At 31.2% G+C, this 23,175-nt stretch overlaps 3 protein-coding genes across 4 annotated transcripts; 2 read left to right on the plus strand and 1 right to left on the minus strand.

The window, feature by feature from the left end:
* The first annotated feature begins 913 nt into the window (after positions 1-913).
* Positions 914-3,025, plus strand: LOC108821049 (cysteine proteinase COT44). 2 transcript variants are annotated; one of them, XM_018594094.2, is made up of 4 exons: positions 914-1,428; positions 1,962-2,197; positions 2,294-2,434; positions 2,548-3,025. In XM_018594094.2, exons 1-4 carry the CDS (start codon positions 930-932, stop codon positions 2,794-2,796), a joined length of 1,125 nt encoding a protein of 374 aa, XP_018449596.2. In that variant the 5' UTR covers positions 914-929; the 3' UTR covers positions 2,797-3,025. The 2 variants fall into 2 exon arrangements, with proteins under 2 accessions (XP_018449596.2, XP_056848293.1); XM_056992313.1 differs by having other exon boundaries at positions 2,297-2,434.
* Positions 3,026-13,956: 10,931 nt separating this feature from the next.
* LOC108820550 (transcription factor MYB73) lies at positions 13,957-15,100 on the plus strand. Its single transcript, XM_018593510.2, has one exon. It carries the CDS (start codon positions 14,041-14,043, stop codon positions 14,956-14,958), a length of 918 nt encoding a protein of 305 aa, XP_018449012.1. The 5' UTR covers positions 13,957-14,040; the 3' UTR covers positions 14,959-15,100.
* A 2,981-nt stretch (positions 15,101-18,081) lies between these two features.
* On the minus strand, positions 18,082-18,785 carry LOC108820557 (PAMP-induced secreted peptide 2-like). Its single transcript, XM_018593518.2, has one exon. It carries the CDS (start codon positions 18,560-18,562, stop codon positions 18,305-18,307), a length of 258 nt encoding a protein of 85 aa, XP_018449020.1. The 5' UTR covers positions 18,563-18,785; the 3' UTR covers positions 18,082-18,304.
* Between the last annotated feature and the right edge of the window lie 4,390 nt (positions 18,786-23,175).

The following is a 23,175-nucleotide window of genomic DNA, read 5'->3' on the forward strand; positions in this document are numbered from 1 at the left end:
TTTTATATTATATTATAATATATAAAATAAATCAATAGTTTGATAACTCCAGTTTTTTTTCTTATAACACGAATAATTTGCTTAATCACTATTATTTTACAGAATACCCAGATATTGTTTACCGATTTCTTAAATATTGGTTATAAATATTAAAGATCTACTATAAGTTAACATAAATTCAACAATCAAGATTAAATATATCAAAAAATATTCGATACAAATTAATATTTCTGTATTGTTTTAGTATTATGTTTGTTTATTTAAATAATTAGCTATATATAATATAATATTCTATATAATTTTAATATTATGTTTGTTTATTTATAAGTAAATTTACACATATTATAATATTATTCTTTAAAAGTCAGTCAAATTTCTAAACTCTCAACAATCTATCAATAACAAGCAAGCAGGAGACTTTTAACTTTTATAAAAAAAGTCTATACTGACATAGTTAATTTAGTACATTATAATGTGTATAGGAGCCGGGAAAAAGGAATAAAGATAAACTCATATATTATAGATCAGCATACCCGTATTTATTGTTATATTGATATAGTATATAAATAAATTAAATTATATCTCTAAGATTATAAAATATACATAAATATCTACATGCCTATTATTTGTACACAGCGTTCTTATGTGGGGGATGAACATATTTAAGGTGTAAAATTAATTTCATTCATATTTCCGGCAATATCCATTAGAACCATCCACCATCTTGCATGCCCATTATTTATTATAGTAGAAAAGTATACCAACTTGAAATATTAAAACACCAAAACCTTGGTTATAAATAGCTTATGTTAGCCCGCCAACAAAAGCAAGCCATATCAACTATTAGAACTAGAACAACCAAACAAACATTCAATAAAAAAAAAAAAAAAAAAAAAAAAAAAAAAAAAAAAAAAAAACAAACATTCAATATGGCTTCCTCACCAAAATTCCTTTCTTTACTTCTCTTATACGTAGTCATTTCATTAGCATCCGGTGATGAGTCCATCATCAATGACAACCATCTCAATCTTCCATCCGACGGCTGGTGGAGAACTGATGAAGAAGTGCGGTCCATCTACTTACAGTGGTCTGCCGAGCACGGGAAAACTAACAACAACAACGGTATCATCAACCAGCAAGACGAAAGGTTCAGTATTTTCAAAAACAACCTAAGGTTCATTGATCTACATAATGAGAACAACAAGAACGCTACTTACAAGCTTGGTCTCACCATATTCGCTAATCTCACTAACGATGAGTACCGGAGGTTATACCTTGGGGCAAGAACCGAGCCTGTCCGCCGCATCACTAAGGCCAAGAACGTTAACATGAAATATTCAGCCGCAGTAAACGACGTGGAGGTTCCGGAGACGGTTGATTGGAGACAGAAAGGAGCCGTTAATGCCATTAAAAACCAAGGAACTTGCGGTAATTACGAATTAGTAATTATGCTCTTTTTTCCTTTTTAATCTAAATGATATTTAAAACAAAAGTATTCAACTTCAATTTCAACTAAAAGTATTTAACTTCAATTTATACATGCTTCACATGTAAATTTTGTTTAGGATCCGTATCAGAGTTGGCAAATTTTATTTTCATTCTAATATTTTAGAAAATATTTATATATATAATAGGTTTATATTTGAAATTTCGATCATGGCTCATAATGTTTTTATTGGTTAGATATTACATCATATATGGTAAAATTATGTAAGAAATATAAACAAAAATAAACGTTGCTTTTTTGGTTTATACGAGTAAGCTTCCATGTCAATATATAATCATCAACTTTGTTTTAAATTTCAAGAACGTAGATATTATCTAGAGTGTGTGTTTTCATCTAAAGGTGACGCACTAATTTAGTATGTAACACATGAACATGAAAGTATATTTTCTCTAAATAAATGTAACACAAGGAGTTGTGTGTTGAGTTACTGATTTTAACATGTAATCGGCAACAGGAAGCTGCTGGGCTTTTTCGACAGCTGCAGCAGTAGAAGGTGTAAACAAGATCGTAACAGGAGAACTTATATCTCTGTCTGAACAAGAACTTGTTGACTGCGACAGATCCTACAACCAAGGCTGTAACGGTGGTTTAATGGACTATGCTTTTCAATTCATCATGAAAAACGGCGGTTTGAACACCGAGCAAGATTATCCTTACCGTGGTTCCAACGGGAAATGCAATTCTTTACTGGTAAGGGAAAGAAAACAGAGTAAACAGAATAACTCTGTTTTTCTCTCTATACATTTTAAAGAACTGCTTGAAAAATCTGATTCTTCTTGTTTGCAGAAGAATTCAAGAGTTGTAACTATTGATGGTTACGAAGATGTTCCTACTGAAGATGAAACGGCGTTGAAGAGAGCAGTTTCATACCAGCCCGTGAGTGTTGCTATTGAAGCGGGTGGAAGAGTTTTCCAACATTACCAATCGGTAAGCAAACCGGGATTAAACCGAGATTAGTTGTTTATTACCTAAACGGAGTATAAATTTAGGTAATAAACCTGGTTTTGGCATGTTAATAACCGGTTTGGCTATATTGGCAGGGGATCTTCACGGGGAAGTGTGGCACAACTCTAGATCATGCAGTGGTGGCTGTTGGTTATGGTTCCGAGAACGGTGTTGACTATTGGATTGTAAGGAACTCGTGGGGTATACGTTGGGGAGAGGATGGTTACATTAGGATGGAGAGAAACTTGGCTAAGTCTAAGTCCGGCAAGTGTGGGATTGCGGTTGAAGCCTCATACCCGGTTAAGTACAGTCCAAACCCGGTTCGTGGAACCAGCAGTGTTTGAAGTTATTAAAATAAAACTCAATAATCAGTTGGGAGTTTTATAAGTATAATTTAATCGCATATTATTGTGTTTGTATGTATAGTATATCAAAAAGAACGTATTTGATCCAGCATACGGATTTAATCTGTATAAATCCTTATGTCGATCAATATCACTTCATTTAAAGAAAGATTGATTTGGTTGTTTATGTATTAAGAGAAGTATAATAAAATGATATATTTCTCTTAACCTCATTGGTTTCATTTGTTTATCTTAGTTTATTCTCTTAACCTCATTGGTTTCATTTGTTTATCTTAATTTATCAAAGTATGTACTGAGCCAAATCATAAACATACACATATGTTCACAAAAAAAAAGGTTGTAAGCTAGGGCTCAGCTGAAAAAACGTCTGGAGTGAAGGCCCAATCGTTCATTTTAGTTAAGAAAACTTAGTGGAAATTTGGAGGCAAGTGGAAACCCCTCAAGCTAAGTTGAAACATCATGATCAAACCATCAATAACAGCCATGCGGTGTAATCTATTAGAGGAACAAGAGGAAAAAAGGGTTGATGTACTTGAAAGGACGAACGAAGACAGCTAAACGAAAATTTCCCATAATATTGTGCTTTTTAAGCTAACAATTTTCTCCACGGCCTTTCCTTTTGTGATTAATTTACTTTTATTCTGAGCACTACAAAAGTTCCTAGTTTCGAACCACTACAAAAGTTAGCGGTTTTATTTACAAACATAAGTTACTTGTTTATTAATGAGAGTGTTAGTTTGCCTAATGACGACACTCGACATAGTCATTGTCAGCTTTATTCTCAAATTATCTATAATCTATTTCTTATAGTGGAGGATTTGTTTTGCAGTGGACCAGTGGTGGTAAAATTCATACTTACATGGATGCTCCAACATGCGATGTAGTATATTATTTAAATCCCATTCGATGTAGGTTTCGAAAAATGTTTAACCTTACAAAAAGTATCATTGATATCTGGGGCATCATGGCCTAAGGTAAGGACGGTTCTCCTGCACTCAGATTGCGAATTCAAATTCTAATAGAGTAATAGAAAGAATTATTTCATGATGGTTATGGATACCATACAAGTATTTTTTTTGAAACACGAATACCATACAAGTATAGATCCATGTTTTATATATGTTTATCTGTGAACTACACTTTTTTTTTGAGAATTAGTCTGAGCTTTTCTATAGGTTTAGGATATTCTTACGTTAAAATATACATATATTGATAAGATGGTGCCACAAAAAAGTATCTAGGTTAAATGGTTAAATAGACTATCCAAATTCAAACTTTTTTTGTCTAACCAAATTCAAACTTTGTTTATAAGTGATGATGAAAAATACAGCTAATATAATTAGATATTTGATAATACTACTGAGGATTGTAATTACTATTCACTAGTAATAGAAACACTCAAACATATATTCAAGTATTAGAAACGCTATTTGGAGTCACAAAACGAAGTCCATACTCTTGGTGACATGCTAATATTAATTATGCGCTAACTTGTGGTAACTATGTATAATCCTTTATACTTTTTCTCTTGGTGACAGGCTAATATTAATGATGCACTAACTTGTGGTGACTATGTATAATCCTGTATACTTCTTCTGTGTCCGAAAAGAAAAATGAGTTAGTAGGTCTGGTGGCAAAGTATTTAGTAGACACTTTGGCACTCAGGCTCTATTTTCATTTAGATGGAAGGACTATTTATAATGTTGGGTTCTCGACAGAGAAGTGAAATACATTTCCCAAAAAATCATGTTTTATAAAAAGAGCTATTTCAAAAAAAAATATTTTACATTTTTATTATTGCGTAAACTGTAAACTTTTAAAAAATATATTGGTTGCAATTATATTTGTTGACAATTGTGTAAAATAATTGGTTACACAATTAAATGCATTGATAAAATAAATTTAATATATTTTTAACATAAGTGAAATTTCTAAAACATACTTCTTTTGAAATTAAAAAAGTAGGAAATTGGTGTTTGTTGAAACTAGAATGATGCAGTTAATATGATAATGATAGTCCAACTATCTGTATATCACAAAGCAATAGATAAGATCACTACTCTTGCTTTATGTAAAAGGGTTATTTATGATTTATTCCGGTTGAAAAAGTGGCGGAAGATGGTTTTGTTTCTTCAGTTCTCGGAGGCAGCATATGGCTTGGCTCTTCGACATCAGCGTAGTCAACCGGTCGAGTGAGTCTAGAAGGAGTACACGGTGGTCGGTGGGGCATTACTTCCCAGCACCGGCGGCAACTCTGTGTTCATGTCCGGTGGTAGGATTTCACACTATGTGAGATTAGGAGATGATGTTCCGATCGTGTTCTGTTATTGTTGAGTCCGCTTTTTCAGTATGGTTATATGCCATTTTTTTGGCTAAGAAATAAGAATCTGAGACCGATGATACCAAATTGAGTCGGGAGATGCGCTGTCTGGTGTTGACGTATTGGTCCGAGTGCTGCATTCTAATGTTTTGGAGACCAATGTTTGGTGTTGAAATTTAATCTCGATAAATTTCATGTTGTGTTCACTTGTGGTTGATTTGTAGGGGTTCAAGAGACGGTTATTTTCGGTTCGTAGAGGGAACTTGTTATCGTTGGATAAAATTACGATAAAGTAGAAGATCAGATAGCGTAGGATTTTGGATGATACTAGAACACTTTGTTTATAAATACGGTTAAGTTCTTATGGTTGAAATCATGTATTATTTTTGGGTTAATAAAAAGTTTAAGTTGAGCTTAAAAAAAAAGCATACGTCGTTTCATTTCTATAGAAAAAAAAAGCTAAAATGGCAAAAACCATATGAGCTCAAATAAACAAAGGAGAGACGATGGTACAATTCATATAGCATAAGAAGAGTCTCGCATAAGAAATAGATAGGGCGATAACTACAACTATATCATTATAGTATACACTCTTGCCTTATCGTAAACGATATCAACATATCAAATTTAAGCGCTATCATACTAAACATTGCAAACAAGAGTTATTCGTTTTCCATAGTATCTTTAGTTTCACCAAAAAATTATAGTCTAATTTTTAGAATGTATATACATTTTAAAGATTCTAGTGAATTGCGAAGGCTGCTTATCCTGAAAGTTTGAAACTAGTAGAAGGTAGCAGTCATCTTAAAGTATTGTTTGATTCCTTCAGCGAATCCTCTTCTTGCCATGACTGAATCACGAGGAATCGTGAATAGCCTAATCTTTAACCAGAGCCCAAAGGTTCGACAAGTATCAAAGGATGACGGAATAATGTGGGCATGTGTTCCACGTGCCTTTTTGCCAACATAGCAATAATTCAGAACAAACACTCTGATCTGACTTTGGGGAAAACAACAGTGGCCGGTATGGATGAATTCTATATGTTTTTTTCACTAATCCGATGCATATCATTAGGTTCAATATTATTCTCAAAGATTATAAAATATTGTTACCTTTCATAAAAGTAAAATTCTTTAATACAGTATATTAAATGATGATAATTTAATAGAATCAATGTATTAATAAATCGAAATTTTGTTTGAAAATTCCCATAAATATGCGAAACAATTTAATTATTAAACAAACAAACAAATAAAGTTTTATAAAATATATTAAATTATATTAAGCTTAATTAGAAAACAAAAAAACTACCGATTGAACAAATAAAACAGAAATCTAGAGAACTTAACAGATATTAAGTTTATAAAACCAAAAAAAATACTTAAGTAAAAATATATATAAACTACTTCTTCTGTTTCGGTTTAATTATCATTGTAGAGAAAAAAATTTGTTTCAAAATAAGTATCGTTTTACAATTTAAATGCATAATTTTTTAATAATTCTAATTTATTTTTCTATTAGTTGAAATATAGTTAGATATATAGATAATTATATTTTTATTTTAGAAATATATAAAATCATATGTTTTAATCAGTGTGTATGTATTTAAAAGTTAGTTTAGTTGGCGTCTAAACGCCACATATTCGATAAATCGATAAATAAAATAAAAAAATTTGAATTGACTCTTTAGAAAGAACAGTATAAACGTCCGCCTAATCTCATATATTAAAAGAGAATCATTATAACATTTTAGCTATGACACGTGTCATCTCTAGAATGCTTCTCAAATTTTCTAGCAAATATGTTGGTTCACTAAACATATATTATATACTTTTCATTAAACTAACCATAACGTTAATTAGCAATTTAATTAATATTTTTCATTCTTTCCTTATATAAAAGCTACGGAATTACTAAAAGTGAGTAGAACATATATTTGACAATTAATGATTTTAATAATAGAATTTTGATAACAATTTTTACATCCTCCATTATTTTTGTTTAATTTTATATTATTAATATAAATTAAAAAATAATGTTAGTCATATAATAAAAATTTAGATTTTTTCATTCTCATATATTAAAAGAGAATCATTATAACATTTTAGCTATGACACGTGTCATCTCTAGAATGCTTCTCAAATTTTCTAGCAAATATGTTGGTTCACTAAACATATATTATATACTTTTCATTAAACTAACCATAACGTTAATTAGCAATTTAATTAATATTTTTCATTCTTTTCTTATATAAAAGCTACGGAATACTAAAAGTGAGTAGAACATATATTTGACAATTAATGATTTTAATAATAGAATTTTGATAACAATTTTTACATCCTCCATTATTTTTTGTTTAATTTTATATTATTAATATAAATTAAAAATAATGTTAGTCATATAATAAAAATTTAGATTTTTTCATATATGTTATATTTCAAATTTTGAAAACGACTATAAACTATGAAACTATAAAGAGTCTCACGTTGAAAGTTTTTGTCATCAATTGTTTAAATTTTTTGTTATATAAGATATAAGTGATCATCAAACCATATGAGTAAAAATCATATTTAATAGGAATAATAGATATTCAGATTAATATATATATATTAAACTATATACCATATAAAAATACATAAATATTTTAATTTAAAATTTTGAATCAAACAAGTATTGAGAACTTAATATATAATTTCAAGTTTTGCATTGAATTTTCAAGAAACATTATAAATTATTATAAATATTTAAACTTCCACACTAAAAGTTTTGTTATTAGTGGTTTAAAAGTTTTTTTTAAGAAATACAAATGTACATAAAATCATATAATTATGAATTTTCATTTAATGAATACTCATATAAAAAATATATTATATGTAAAGGTTAATATTATTTAAATTTAATTACATGCAATACAAAATAAAAATTAAAAAGTCATCTTACCTAATATTATTGTATGTAAACAAAAATAATTTCTTTAATGTATATATTTGTGTCGCGTCAAATATATATGTAACACTTAATAGATTTTAATTATCCAATAATTAATAATATGTAAAAAACATAAACAAAAAAATAGCAAAAATTATATGTATATAAATATTAATTCCGCGCAATCTTAAACTAGTTAATATGTAAAGCATATAATTACTACTTAGCAATTTCTTAAGCATTAAAGAATGGAGTCGTGTATGATGTAAAATTTGGATCATAGAGAATAAAAATGAAACTGTGGGAGGGAATCAAAGTTTTTTCTTTTTACAAACTGTGGGAGGGAATTATGTAAAGCATAATTACTACTTAGCAATTGTTTTTTTTTTTTTTGTATGGGAGGGAATCAAAGTTTCCACGTGTGTCGTATCAAGGGAAGATCTCTTTCGGTCAGTTCCAAGATCTCACAACCCAAATTACATTTATATCCGTCCGTAGCACGCCAACGAATATGACTTTCATATGGTCAAATTTGTCCACCTAAATTTTTAATTATTTTCAAGTTTAATTTTAGTTCTCTGTAGTATACTTGTCGGAGCGGCGGGAAGCAAGTCGCACGTGTGTCTGTTAAACCGCGTCGCCACCGGCACGCGATAAATCCTTTCTCGTTCTTCTGCTGTTGAAAGTCGATGATAAAAGTTATCGCTGTAACTGGTTTTAAGATTTAGGAATAAGATGAATGGGATAAATTCAGACAAATAGAATAAATAACAGGGAAAGAATAAATAATGGAATTATAAATATCTAGGTAACATAAATGTTAGTAGTTTTTTACAAAAAGTAGTGAAATGCAAAACTGATTTAGATTAAATGTAATAAATTCAGTACTCCATTCATTTTAAAATTATGTACGTTTTAAAATTTTCACATATGTTAAAAAACATATTACATTCTGATTATAAATGTATTTTTCTTAACTATTTGTCATAACTTTTACCTTATCAAATCCAATAATAATGATTATAAATGTATTTTTCTTAACTATCTGTCATAACTTTTAGCTTATCAAAATTCAATAATATTCTTAACTATTTGTCATAACTTTTACCTTATCAAAATGATATTTTATGTCTTTCAAAAGAAGAATTTTCATTCAAATTAAAAATATATACCTTCATTTTAAAATAATCTATGCTTTTGAAAAAAAATTTGTTTCTACAAAATACATGTTTTACATTTTTAATACATGTGATAATGATAAACTGTGAACTTTGAAAAAATTAATCATTTTTATTAAATTTTGATTGGTTTAAAAATTATGGAAAATAACTAATCACAAAAATAATGCATTTACAGTCGAGAGATTATTTGTTTTCTTAATATATGAAAACTCTAAAACTGCATTATTTTGAAATGTAAATTTTTTTTTTGAAACTTTTTTAAAAACGTGGAATTATTCAACGGAATGAATATTTAAATAACATGAATTTTAGTTTCTTGAACACATATACGGTCACCTAATAATATTCCATTTTCTTGTTGGAACCTGTGGATCGGTATTGGTTAGGTCCTAATTACGAGATATTCCAGACAATATCGTTTCAAACAAATCTCTGATTTTTAATTACTAGTTATCGAATAAAAATGATGGAACTAATAATGCATCAATGAAAATTAATTTGATTGGTCCCAAAACATACACCGAACCTGGAATAGCGTTATCATTATAGTACTCCATAATATTATAACCTGTTTTGGGAAACTACATTCGAAGTGAGCATACATTGATTAGTATGTTTATAGTAGGTACGATGTACCTAAACCGGAAAATCTCTTACCGTATCTCCACTAATGACACAGCTTTGTCCATTTGTCTCCCTTGGTTCACTCAATTAATCTCTTTCATAATACACAATTTTGGATTCACTAAGTAAACAATTAACTCTGACCGAATCCTATCCCTTTTCCTTCTTATAGTACTTTGGAATACTTAAATCATAAATACAATTATTTTAATCGCGTGACCAAAGGAGGAAGCTCGCAAGAAACTTCCCTTAGCAATCTGAACATGTGCCTCTGTTCTGCAGTGCAAGGCAGTAGTGTGTTAACAGTGCCGTGCACTTGACAGATCCCAATTTATTCACTTGAGTATTTGGATTCGATTCGTGTAATCACCGCGCTTCAAACGTAACTGGTGCGTTACTGTGATCAATTTGCTTGAGACAATGTGATTGCAAATGTGCAATGATACGTGAAGATAGTATAAACTTACGTACGTACATTTTATGACATTATTACTTACCTAAAACATGTTACGTCCATATTTTCATATATCACTAGGTTAGAGATAAACATGGTTAAGCCGTTTAGCAATCAGCCTAACCGAGTTTAACCTATATACCAGCTAATTAATACACAATTAGCCTAAAGTTTGTTTTATACAACAAATACATACTCCATCTGTTCCAAAAATATCCATGTTTAAAAAAGTAGTATTTCAAAAACATGTATATGTATTGTTTAATGGTAAATTGTAAATTTTTAGAAAATTAATTATGTTTATTAAAATTTTATTGGTTAAAATTGTGAGAAATAGTTAATTCCACAAAAACAATGAATTGCCAATCAAAATTTAATAATGTGTGAAATTTTTGAAACATGGATCTTTTTGTAATTGAAAGAGTATAAACTTTTTTTTTCTTGATTAGTCATTGAACAAAGTGTTTTATTTCCAACACAGCTTTTAAAGGAAGCTAAATTAATTAGTGAAGTGAATGTATTATACTACCATAATAACCTAACAAAAGAAAGAAAAGGTGTTGAAAAGAACTGTGATAAAAAAATGGTGTTGACAAAAACAAAAGAGTGATCGGCAGGTGAGGGAGTGGCCGTTAAAGGAAGGCAGATTTTTACAGCCTGTTTGTTTTTCTTTCTTCAAAACTTTAAATTGTAAAACCATAAAAGATCAAGAAAAAATCTATAAAATATCCTAAAATTTTAAAGTGGTAACGATCATCCCACGATCTATCTTGTCGTTTTGCGCCAAACCAGCAACTGTATCTTTTAAGCATTTTTAGTTAATTTATTTTAAAATCGAGAAAATATCTAAAAATAACAAAACTGATAATGGCATACAGGCTGGCTTCCTCAGTCAAAAAGTCACCGAATCGAACTAAAGCAACCTACCTAACCTTAAAACTCATCCTTATCTTCATTTTCTCTTCTCTCGCAATATTAGTATACAATAAAATCTTTATAAATTAATAATGTTTTTAAAATTATATTTAATTTAAAGAGATATTAATTTATAAAAGTTATCTTTTAGATTCTTTTTTCTATTTTGAATATTTTTCTTATAAAATAAAAAATATTTGATTTTACCATATATATTATTTAAATTTTAGAAATTCGGTTTTAGTATTGTTTTATTATTTTATTTGGTGTATATTTTTATGTTTCATAGAACTGCTATGTGATTTTCGATATAGTTTTACTAAATATTATCAAAATATATTGAATATATTGAATATATTGAAATATTAAGAAAAGATATATTTCATTGTAAATATAAACCAATAATATAATGTTTAGTTTGTACTTATATATATATATATATATTGGAACTATTTTTTTATATATAATGGAACTATACATTTACACTAAAGTTTTAAAAATATTATTATCTTATTATTTTATTGATTTGTATCATATTTTACATCGGTCTAAGTTGAGACCGGCAAAATTTATTAATTTATAAAAATAATTAATTTATCGAGTATTAATTTATAAATGTTCTACTGTATTAACATTCTTTAGTAATTTTTGGCTTCAGAATGTTATTTACTCTCTCCGTTTCAAAAAAATATATATGGTAGACTTATGACATATATTAAAAAATACATTAAAGTTTAATTGTAAATGCATTGTTTTCTATGAATAACAATTTCCATCAGTTTAACCAATAGAAATTCAATAAACATCATTAAATCTTTTGAAGTTTACAAATTTTTATTAAATAATGTATTGAAAAAATAAAAAATGTATTTTTTTGAAACAAATTTGTTTTCTAGAATATAGATCTTTCTGAAATGAAGGGAGTATCATCTAATATAATGTTTAGTGCATATATATTGGTTTGATAGGTTATTAACCCCTTTTTACCAATTGCATTTTTTAGGGATAAACATATCAAATGGGATATACGGTAGTATATACTGACTTTTAAATATCCGTAATATTGAATATCCAAAAAGTTATAGATCGAATCAAATAAAAAAATCAATTATTTGTAGGGAGCATAGCGAATCAATCACGAATATCTTTAAAATTTTGGATATCCGTTCTGTGTACACCTATGGATCTAGTTACTTGTTGCATCTAGCAAACTTGTACAATTCAGCGAAATTTGGATACTGGACCATGGTCCAACGTGCATTATTGTAACCACACACACACACAAGACAGTGACATGCAAACGAGCTATGTAAAAATATTGAAAACACATCACATCACTTTAGTTTGAAAGCAAAACATAGCAAACTCTATTTTACTGAATGTATTTAGTCTCTTTTGTTGTTTTGCAAAAGCAATATGCGTTTGCCAGAATATTCTCATGTACTATATTTAAAAGTTCTACCAATTTTTCGAGCTAATATACACAATGAAAATTCAGAGCTTTAAATAAAATGTCATTATTTTCAGAATTTTGTTAATTTAGTTTACTCATTCATCAATGTTCACAAAGTTCACAAACTACAAAACATGAAAAAGATAAAGCCCTTTTTCCAAAAGAAAAAAGAAACATGAAAAAAAGATAAACGTAAAAGTTTTTTTATAAACTAAGAGTATCTCTAATGATACTTTATAATCTCCTCTATATTTTACACTAAAATTGAGTAACTCTATTAAGAGTTGAATTTGTTCTAATGGTTCACTTTAAAATAGAGTTACTCTACAATTCACTCTATTTATAGAGTAACTCTATTTATAGAGTGAACCATTAGAATAAATCTAATTTTATAATAGAGTTATTTTATTTTAGGGTAAAATATAGAGGAGATTATAAAGTGAGGAGATGGTCTAATAAACGTAAAAGTTCACGAATTTGTGAGTTTCGCAACTTTACTTTTAGATGAAAACGAAATGATTGGGTAGAAACATTCCACCTGTAAAACGGAGAGTGGGAGAGACGCTCCAGTACGAGCGTACTCTTTATAGAAAGTAATCTCTGAAGTTATGAATACAAAGCAAATCTCAAACTCAAAGTACATATACTTACTTGACACGTGTTAACATACAGCTGTATCCCAAGTTTCCAACCGTTTTTCCTGCAAGATTCTCTGCTCTCAAAGCTCGATGTTAACCTCACACAGACGCTGTTCAGACAAACGCACTTTTCAATCGCGGACATTTTTAAAAAATACCTGTTACAATTCTACAAAAAGCAATATTCAAATTTGTATTCTTTTTCTATTTTCAAATTCAAAATTTGATTTGATGAAATTGATTATAATACATTGAGTAACTTGCCTAATATATTAACAAATCAAGCGTTAAATTAGTTTTTTTATTTAAGTTAAGTTAGTTAATTCATAAAAAAATTGACTGAATTAGTCAAGACGTAATGAGTAGGTTAGAAACGATCATACTTATCCGTTGATATAGTTTCTTTATTTATAGACAAAACGGTTTTCTTTGTTTTCTACAAATAAATGACTATAAAATTAGATATTTAATGCAGTTAAAAAATTATTCGAAAGGTTACAAACTGCAGAGTTTTAACTACTTCAGTAATTTTTTTTCTGTCAATCGATAAGAAAGATTACCTGTTGAAGCGGTAACCTCTTTGCCACTCCCTTCTTGTATAAATAGTCTCTCTTTTTGCTCATATCCTCTTAAAACCTTTTCTTGTCCCAACAAAAAAAAACTCCCAACGACAGTAAAAAAAAAAACAGAACACAACAAAAGATCCAACGATGTCAAGTTCCGTCAGAAAGAACATGGAGCGGATCAAAGGCCCATGGAGTCCAGAAGAAGACGAACTATTACAGAGTCTGGTGCAGAAGCACGGTCCAAGAAACTGGTCTTTGATAAGCAAATCTATCCCCGGACGCTCCGGCAAATCTTGCCGTCTCCGGTGGTGCAACCAGCTATCTCCGGAGGTAGAGCACCGTTCCTTTTCGCCGGAAGAAGACGAGACGATTGTTCGAGCGCACGCTCGGTTCGGTAACAAGTGGGCGACGATCTCACGTCTACTCAGTGGAAGAACCGACAACGCTATCAAGAATCATTGGAACTCGACGCTCAAGCGAAAATGCAGCGCCGTTGCATCTGATGGGTATGACGGTAATATCGGAGAAGAGCAACCGTCGAAGCGTACGGCGAGCGGTGGTGGTGGTGGTGTGTCTACTGAGTTGTATATGAGCCCCGGAAGTCCTTCTGGATCTGACGTCAGCGAGCAATCTGGTGGTGGGCAACACGTGTCTAGATCTGGTGCTGTGAATGAGATGACGGCGTCATCGTCCGGTGAAGATCCGCCGACGTATCTTAGTTTATCTCTCCCTTGGAATAACGAGACAGAGACGGTTAGAGTCAACGAGTCAACTCAACTAAACGAGGATACGGTTATTGATAATGGTTACACGGCGGAGCTGTTTCCGGTTAGGAAGGAAGAGGTAGAGGAAGAGAAAGAGATGTCAGGATTTGGTGGTGAGTTCATGACGGTGGTGCAGGAGATGATTAGGACGGAGGTGAGGAGTTACATGGCGGATTTACAGCGAGGGAACGTCGGTGGTGGTGGTGGTGGTTCGTGTGTTCCGCAAGGTGTAATGAACCTTCGTGTCGGGTTTAGAGAGTTTGTAGTGAACCAAATCGGCATTGGGAAGATCGAGTAGAGTGATGACTGATTAGTGAGGCTTCAAAGCTTTTCATGTATAGAGAAATGGTTAGAGAGAAGCAAATTAAAAATGTTTTGTAATCATATGATCTTTCGTGATTCAAATCAGAAGGAAGCAAAGATCATACATATTACATACAGTTTCACATGCTTCTGAAAATAATTAGGGACAAAGAAAGCACACTTAAGAGCAAGTTACCTAACGTGCGGGCTCGACAATTATGAATTAAAATTTATAACAATGAAGCAAACGTGAAAACATTCATATTAGATACAATGGTAGACAAGGGAGAGGAGATTAAATTAGATACTTGAGGAAGTCTAACCAAATGCTCGGCGCCATAAACAGTTGAAGGTTTAAAACATGATCCACAATCGCTTCTTGGTATTGTGGCTGCTCTTTTCTTATGTAAGAGCATCATAGGTAATGCCTTGTCGAAGTAACACCTTATGCCTTCCAATATTTTACCTACTGAATCAGTTAATCCTGTACAATACACAATTTTGCTTCATGTCAATTCTGAAGATAATAATATTGTATTAATCACACTCTTTGGTTGAATGCAAGACTCACATTCCATCCTTCTTGGTTTTGAATTCAAGGTACTTGGACAATGTCTCATCTACATAATTTTGCATTACACCACTTTGGTATAATTAACTCACTCGATTTAATACACACTTATGTCTTTCAAGTATTTGATTCTTTAACAACTCTAACTGTGGCAAAAGTATGTATAGAAAACAGAGTACAATGATGTACCTTGTCCTTCTGAGTAACATTCTCCCAGTCGTCAGTGAGCTGTTTTCTTAGTTAGTACTGGAGGAATTTGGATCTTGATTAGCTTCTCTGCTGATACGTTATCCTTCTATAGATAAAAAAAAGCAGACACAAGCAACCTTATAAACATGAAAGACTGACCCTGTTTGTATATGTGTGAGTATATGCGTGCATCACAATACATCAGCCGTCTAATGTGTTCCTAACAGGTATGTACAAGATTTTGGTAATTTTTATCTATGGGAGCTAAAACAAGAAAACAAGAGAAGTGTACTAAATGAATGAACACAATAAATGTCCAAATCTTTTTAAAAGCCTGACTTCATTGCCTGACTCGGTCTTTCGCTTCTTCCCTTTAGCAGCTGCAACAGAGAATACAATCATATATAAAACCAGCTTAACTCAGATAAATCTAAGCTTCAACTAATCTTGACTTCGTTCTACAAATTTAACAAATTAATTTTTTGGAAGCTGTGAGGAGATCTATGACTTTCAAAGTGAGCGAATAAAAAAAAATGCTGCCCACCATTGATTTTTTTGTGTCATCTTTCTCAACCTTTGCATCTGCAAGATCAGAAAAACATGTTTGACAACATAGCAGAAGCTTCTTAGCATAGATGACCATACACGTATTGTATGTTCTCAAAAAGGAAAATTATGGGGGAACATAAAATAATCAACTCAGTGCATGAACAAGCTAATATATCAATAGGCTACCTTGATAAGGGTTATTCTATTAGCAACAACAACAAAGTAAAGCCAAGCAGAAACGGGTAGCAAGTAAACATCTCAAACTCACCTGCAGAACTTCTAGTTTTAGCCTGAGCAAACTTAGAACGCGGATGGCTGTATCACTCAATACTGCGAATCAAAATGTAATAGCTACACTATCTAACATGCAGTGTAAATGAAACTATAGTAGCTGAGAGGTAAGAGGTCTCACGAGATAATGCACAGAGTACTTCCACTCCTTCTTGCGAGGACCATGGTAGGCGACAACACAAGAGTTTGCCGGCGATGCGCCACCACTGGAAGTGTCTCCGTCACTAGCACTCTCTTCCTTGGACGAGCTTCCCATTGCCACAGAGAGCTGAGGGAGAGGCGAAGATCTCACATCACAAGCGAGGCCGTACACGTCTTAGAGTGAAGTGAGTGAATCTACGACTGACACTGCTCTCAATCCACGAGACTAGTATGAGGGTTCAGTTGTTATTAAATATCTTTTTAATTTGAGTCCCTTAACTTTTCACACTATCTTACTTAGGGGTGGGCAAAATATTCGTAAATTTTGATTCGATCCGTTATTCGTTTCGATTCGATCCGAAAAATCCGAATATCCGTAACTTAACGAATCGAAGCAAATACTAAAATCCAATATCCGTCAAAGACGAATCAAATCACAAATACTAATATTTTTAGAAACGAATATCCGATCCGATCCGTTATATACATATATATGTATACATGTTTATAAAATTATATAATATATATACTTTTATATCTTTATATAAGTTTTATAATGTTTTTATTCACTAAATTAATTATTTAGTTATTAAAAATTTTGAAAGTATGTAATTTTTAAAAAATAATTAATGAAATATTATTATTTTATTTCAAATTTTCTTCTTTTTCTTTTATTTTCTTTTATTTTTTTTAATTTTTATTATTTTTTACGGATCGAATCGGATATCCGGCAAAAATTCGGATATTCGCGGATATCCGGTGTTCCGGATATCCGAAGAGTTACGGATCGGATCGGATCAAAAAATCTAATATTCGCAAGGCACGGATCGGATCACGGATATCCTTAAAATTCCGGATATCCGCTCCGTGCCCACCCCTAATCTTACTCCACTCTAATAGTGTTTTTGAACACCCTGATCGCACAGTTTGAATATAATGTTTTTTTTAAAATAACCGTAGTACCATGATCGTAAAGGCTTTTTAAACCCAAAGACTAATCACTACGAGGGATTTTATTGTCACTAAAAACATTTATGGGTGGCTAAAGTAAAAGAAATCGAACCCAAAGTGAAAACTCCAACCAGAACTTTTTATCATTAGGCTAACTGGCCAAAACCACTTGGTTAGTTCTGAATATAATGTTCTAGATTTTTTTTTAAATAACTAAATGAAATATTTTCAGAAAAGTAAATACTTGTTACTAGAGTGAATAGGTTTTCTAGACGATGAAAACATAAATTATTTTCAAAAATTTATTATAAATAGAAATAATTTTAAAATTTTATTCAGTAATTTAGACAATATAATAATTTGATAAAAAGACAATATAATCATATTCAGTTTGTAATGTTTATTAGTAAATTAAAAAAAATCATATTGATCAGAACCAAAGTTCACATTGCACATTGTACACTATCAAATAGAATTAAACAACTTACAAACGATAATTTTATTGACAGGAAAACTAGTAAGATATTCTCTTCTTGATTTTTCCCTCTCTTCTTTCTAAGCAAGAACGTAATAAAAATGAAATAATGTTTTGGACCTAGACGTGGATGGACTTTTAAACCGTCCCGGTTTGAACTAAAGATTTGAAGAATTAGTGACCGGGTCCGCTTGGGCTTGGACCGGAGTGCTTATCAAATCGATACGTATCGCTCCCGTCCACGAAATTATGACCCTTGCCTGGACTCGGACCTGAGCCTTTGATCGAACCAAGTGACAAGCCATCAAAGAAACCAGCGACGAGCTTCTTCTCTTCAGTTTTTGTTAGACCAAGCGGACGAGTCTCAACAAGAACCGAACCAACCAGCATGAAGAACAGAATCGAACCTAGAACACCTTTGTTCATCATCATATTTGAAGACAGTTTAACCTGCGAAAGGAATCAAAACTTTCTATTCTCACACTTCTTTTCTCTCTCTTTATCAGATAATGAAACTTATTGTGAGTGTTTTATGGATTTAATATTTACTTATATAGTAGTGTTCTGTGAGATGCAAAGTTTGAATGAAGTTACGAATTCAACAGAATATGATAATTGATATAGGCTGCTTCCCAGGAAGTTCCCCAACTGTTTTTCTGAGTTGTATGTTTATGTTTTGAAAGAAAGAAAAAAATTAAAGCCATCAATGAGGAAAAGATAAGAGTTAAGACTATAGACCGAGCATAATGTTTGATTGTTTGGGGCAGACGGCAGCTAAATTTAGCAGTGTTGGACCAGACAAAGTTTAAATTTCAAACTTGTGAAAGTATATCAAGTCAAACATATGGGTAGGCGGTTTGGTTGTTGGTTATAGTGAATTTATCAATCGAGAAAAGTTTGGTTCAACATTTTCTCGGTTAGTTTGACTTTTCAATTTGGTTTTTAAATAATATTTTTCTGGTTTGGTTATAAACCAGATGATTTGGACACTGAGGAGTGACATATGCTAATTTGACCTACTATATCGTATCCCCTTTTTTTGTCATCAATACGTACATGTTTAATTGTTTTCTTTTGCTAAAATACTTGTTTAATTGTTGTTTTCTTATAATGTTAGATGCTGTGATACACCAAACCTAATAATCAAGCCTTCTAAAGTTCATACAATTTGCTGCTAGTTTTTCTTGCACGACTTCTTCGCACGTGGTTTGTCTTTCAAAAACATTGAACAACCGCACTTTACTAAAATTCAACATCTACGTTTATAATTTTTGTGTTAGGTAGAAATCTATCGTATGAAAAGACATAAGCCTTGGTCTTTCTGTCAACTCTTGCTGCTATATGGTGATGTATTTTCTTCATTTCGAGTTCAACAGTGATTCATGAATCATGATAAAAGAAAATATTTGTCAAAACTCAAAAGAGAGTTGGTTTAGTTTTTTGAGAATAAACTATTAATGGCATTGGTGGCAGGAAAGTTATTTTCTTTGAGCCATTTAAATAAAATGCCTATTCATCTCATATTGCCCCTTTTTATAAAAAAAAAATGGTTCCTTTATTTCCGCAGTTATAGTAAGACAAATAAACCAATTTACCTGGAATCGGGAAACCTTTTTCATATTAAAATGAGGCGAAATCACTATCATTCAAATTATTAAACAAATTTATAAGCAAATTACTTAGAATCCGGTCCACTGTTTTCTCTCTTGGAATAAGGTGAAAGAAATTAATCAATTTTGGTCTGCCAAAATAATATAGTTTATTAGCGGCGTAAGACCACACCAGAATATAATAGGAAGGAAAAATGTTAACTATATATAGTTCGGACATGGTAGTCCATTAATATTGGAATCAAATTCTTCATTTGATAAATTCGTTGTCTAGATTCTAGTCGTTTCTATCGGTCCAATTACACGAAATAAATAGAGTTCTTGAAATAACATAGTTTAAGAAAGAATTCTAGTTAACTTCCTGATTTCCTCAAATTCATTCAAAAAGCAAATAAATAATGATTTTTTTCCAAAGATTAATACTATGCGAGTATGTACATCTATATATCTTATTTTGACAAATATATCAAATATACCAGTAAAATAATATTTTACTCTTATTTACTCGATCTCCATATTTAGTTAGGCTACATAAACAAATCCAAACGTCTATTTCAACCCTACCGCCATGACGTACGTTGTAAACTGTCTACATGCTTAAAAACTAATAATATGGATTTCAAAGGGACATTTAATAATCAAATACGGGGATGGCTACTTGATAAAACTATTTATTAAAACTAGTAGCATCTCTGAGATGTATATATATTCGTACAATATTTAAGATGTACTCATGTACTAAAGTCTTAGCTAATAGTAGGCGTCTCCAATCTTGATGTAGTAGGTAAGGTTACATATATGGTTCGTTCATTCTCACTGTATTCACATAGTTATCAAAACTTGATCATAAGGGAAAACAGATTCTAAGATGCACGATTGATAGTGACATAAAATTGGGCTACATGTGGGGAAGTGACGTTTAAAACCAAAAAGGAAAAGAGAAAGAAGATAGATAGATGCTTAGTTATTATCATGACAACTATGAAGCAACGTTAGAGTCCGTCCATGCAAGTATTTTGTGTATGTACCACCGAATTTGTCTGTCTATGTTGTCGCCCTTCTTTACTCATACCCACGAGCCACGATGAAAGTTATGTTTTGTTCCTTTTCATTTTTGTAATTTATATTTTTTTTTAAATCTAAAAATAATCTTTAGATGCAAAGTTCAGATATGGTATTAAGATTCATCAAAAAAATATATATATAATCAAAAGAAGAAAACATATTTGCAGTGCCATTGGAATTTCGAAATAATATGAGGGGTTTTTCTCTTCTTTACTTGATTTAAAAAATAATTGGATATGAATTCTAGTAAGTACTTTGCAAATTTGATACGAACTTAACTCGAACCGCTAAGAGCAAAACAAAACTATCATTTAAAAAAACTGATTTGGATCTACCTGTACATGGGAAACGTTCTTCTATGCATCTCAAGCCTCGAGGATTCCTATGGTCAAATATATTCCGATCAAATTATTCGCGAAAGTGTTAGATAGAATACGCACTTTATCTTTATCTCCCTTACCTCTTCCTATGTCACATCGACGCATTCGTACCCTACTTTCATAAGTACTCTACAACTTCTGAAGTTCGAAACTGAGTCGATGATCCACGATCGCAGATTTAAATGATCGACTAAACCATGAGCTATTATTATAAGAGAACCTTCGCTCAAACTATTTTCATGTGCAATGTTATGCTCAAAATAAATTAAACAAATGATATGAAATGAAATCTAACAGTTATATAAGTTTAGTACTTTCAGTTGGTTCACTTTATACCAATTTAGCTGTTGCTATATACATGGTGAATCGGTGATTATACTAAACTCCTTGTCGGTATGAATGTTTAGATCATGAAACCAGGATATCCAAAAAATGATATATTTTCTTGCCTAACTCCACTGACAAAAGCTAACAATAATATAATTACCAACTACTACATGAATTTTGATTCACTAGTATCTTGTGTATGCTATTCAATAAAAATCAGATTATTCATTATATATTATTGACATCGAAACAAATCCCACAAGTTAATATTCCGACCTAATTTCATATTCACATCTTAAGGCAAAAAAAACTGTAATAGTTCAGAGCTATTAATTTACTAATTTGTTATTTCTATATAAATAAATATAAATAGCTGGTCAATAAAATCAATTAGCACTTTTCGAAAGGTCCACTTCCAAGGAAGCTAGAGACCGTCCTTTTTAACTAATTCGCCTGCACCATCCCCTTATATCGAGGGTCTAATTCTACATCTTATTCCTTCTTATATTCCCTAATTTTAATTTATTTCTAACCGGAGCTCCTATCTTCCTTGCCCTCCATTCTTTTTCACCTTTGAATCTTTTCATACTTGTATATAAACCTTTACTTCCTCCTCTGCTACTCCTTTTCTATCAATCATCAAAACACATTCATTGTATTAAACTCTAAGCGCCAAGAACCTGAAATACCACAAATGAGACCTTTTGGCTTGATCTTTACGGTCATGTTCTTGGTCTCAGCCTTTTCAGAATCAAGAACCGTCGATTGCAGAGTTCTCCTCAGTGGCTCATCGGAGGAAATAGGTCCATCAAAGAATCATGGGGTCGATTTCCGAAGTAAAGAATTGTTAGGGGCGGTGATGAGTGGTTATAGAAGGTTACGGTCACTCTCTTCAGCAGGAGAGAGGATGCACACAATGGCTTCAGGACCGAGCAGGAAAGGTTCTGGTCACTAAAAGACTATTGATCCACACTTATGCATCTATACATCGATATTTGTCTAGACAGGATAGGTTATAGTAAATGATTTTCATTTGTTATAGATTATTGTATTTATTCAGCCGTGAAAAAGATCAATGTAAAGTTTAGAAGGGAGAAAATTTTTGCTCATACAAGTCGGTTTCCTTGTCATAAACACCCATTTATAGTATACTATATAGTACGTGCCAATAAAATGATGGTTTTTAACATAATAACACGATAGTTTTGAATTCATGTTAACCGTATAACATGAATCTATTATTTAGTTTCATGAGATGTTATTGGCCATGATGGTGCAATATACACCCACACGATTATCTTATGAAGAATAGAATGATTATTTCATGTTTTACTACATATATATTATTAGCTGGAAATGAGATTATAATTGCTCGTTGATGACATGCAATGTTTTGGTACGGCTTTTCGAAATGGAATTGAATTTGGTCGCAATTTATGATTCGAATTTTAATGAGATGCAAACAATACTGTTTTTGATCAAAAATAAAAAATAAAAAATGCAAACAATATTGTTTGTTTGTCTGAAGTGTTGGCCTTTGGGGTATTAAAAGGGATACTTTGTTTATTGTCCTTCTATGGGACCCGGGAAATGGAAAGCTATAAGCTTCATATACACTCTATATGTTCTGAATAGGGTTCGACGATTATTAAACTACCATCCA

This window comes from Raphanus sativus, chromosome 8 (assembly GCF_000801105.2).
Source record: "Raphanus sativus cultivar WK10039 chromosome 8, ASM80110v3, whole genome shotgun sequence".
NCBI classification, from domain to species: Eukaryota; Viridiplantae; Streptophyta; class Magnoliopsida; order Brassicales; family Brassicaceae; genus Raphanus; species Raphanus sativus.

What these genes read in the sequence shown, in the direction of transcription:
- LOC108821049 (XM_018594094.2), top strand. Translation starts at nt 930, where the DNA reads ATGGCTTCCTCACCAAAATTCCTTTCTTTACTTCTCTTATACGTAGTC. An exon ending in TAAAAACCAAGGAACTTGCG is followed by an intron (nt 1,429 to 1,961) that starts GTAATTACGAAT and finishes AATCGGCAACAG; the next exon opens with GAAGCTGCTGGGCTTTTTCG. An exon ending in GGAAATGCAATTCTTTACTG is followed by an intron (nt 2,198 to 2,293) that starts GTAAGGGAAAGA and finishes TCTTGTTTGCAG; the next exon opens with AAGAATTCAAGAGTTGTAAC.
- LOC108820557 (XM_018593518.2), bottom strand. Translation starts at nt 18,562, where the DNA reads ATGATGATGAACAAAGGTGTTCTAGGTTCGATTCTGTTCTTCATGCTG.
- LOC108820550 (XM_018593510.2), top strand. Translation starts at nt 14,041, where the DNA reads ATGTCAAGTTCCGTCAGAAAGAACATGGAGCGGATCAAAGGCCCATGG.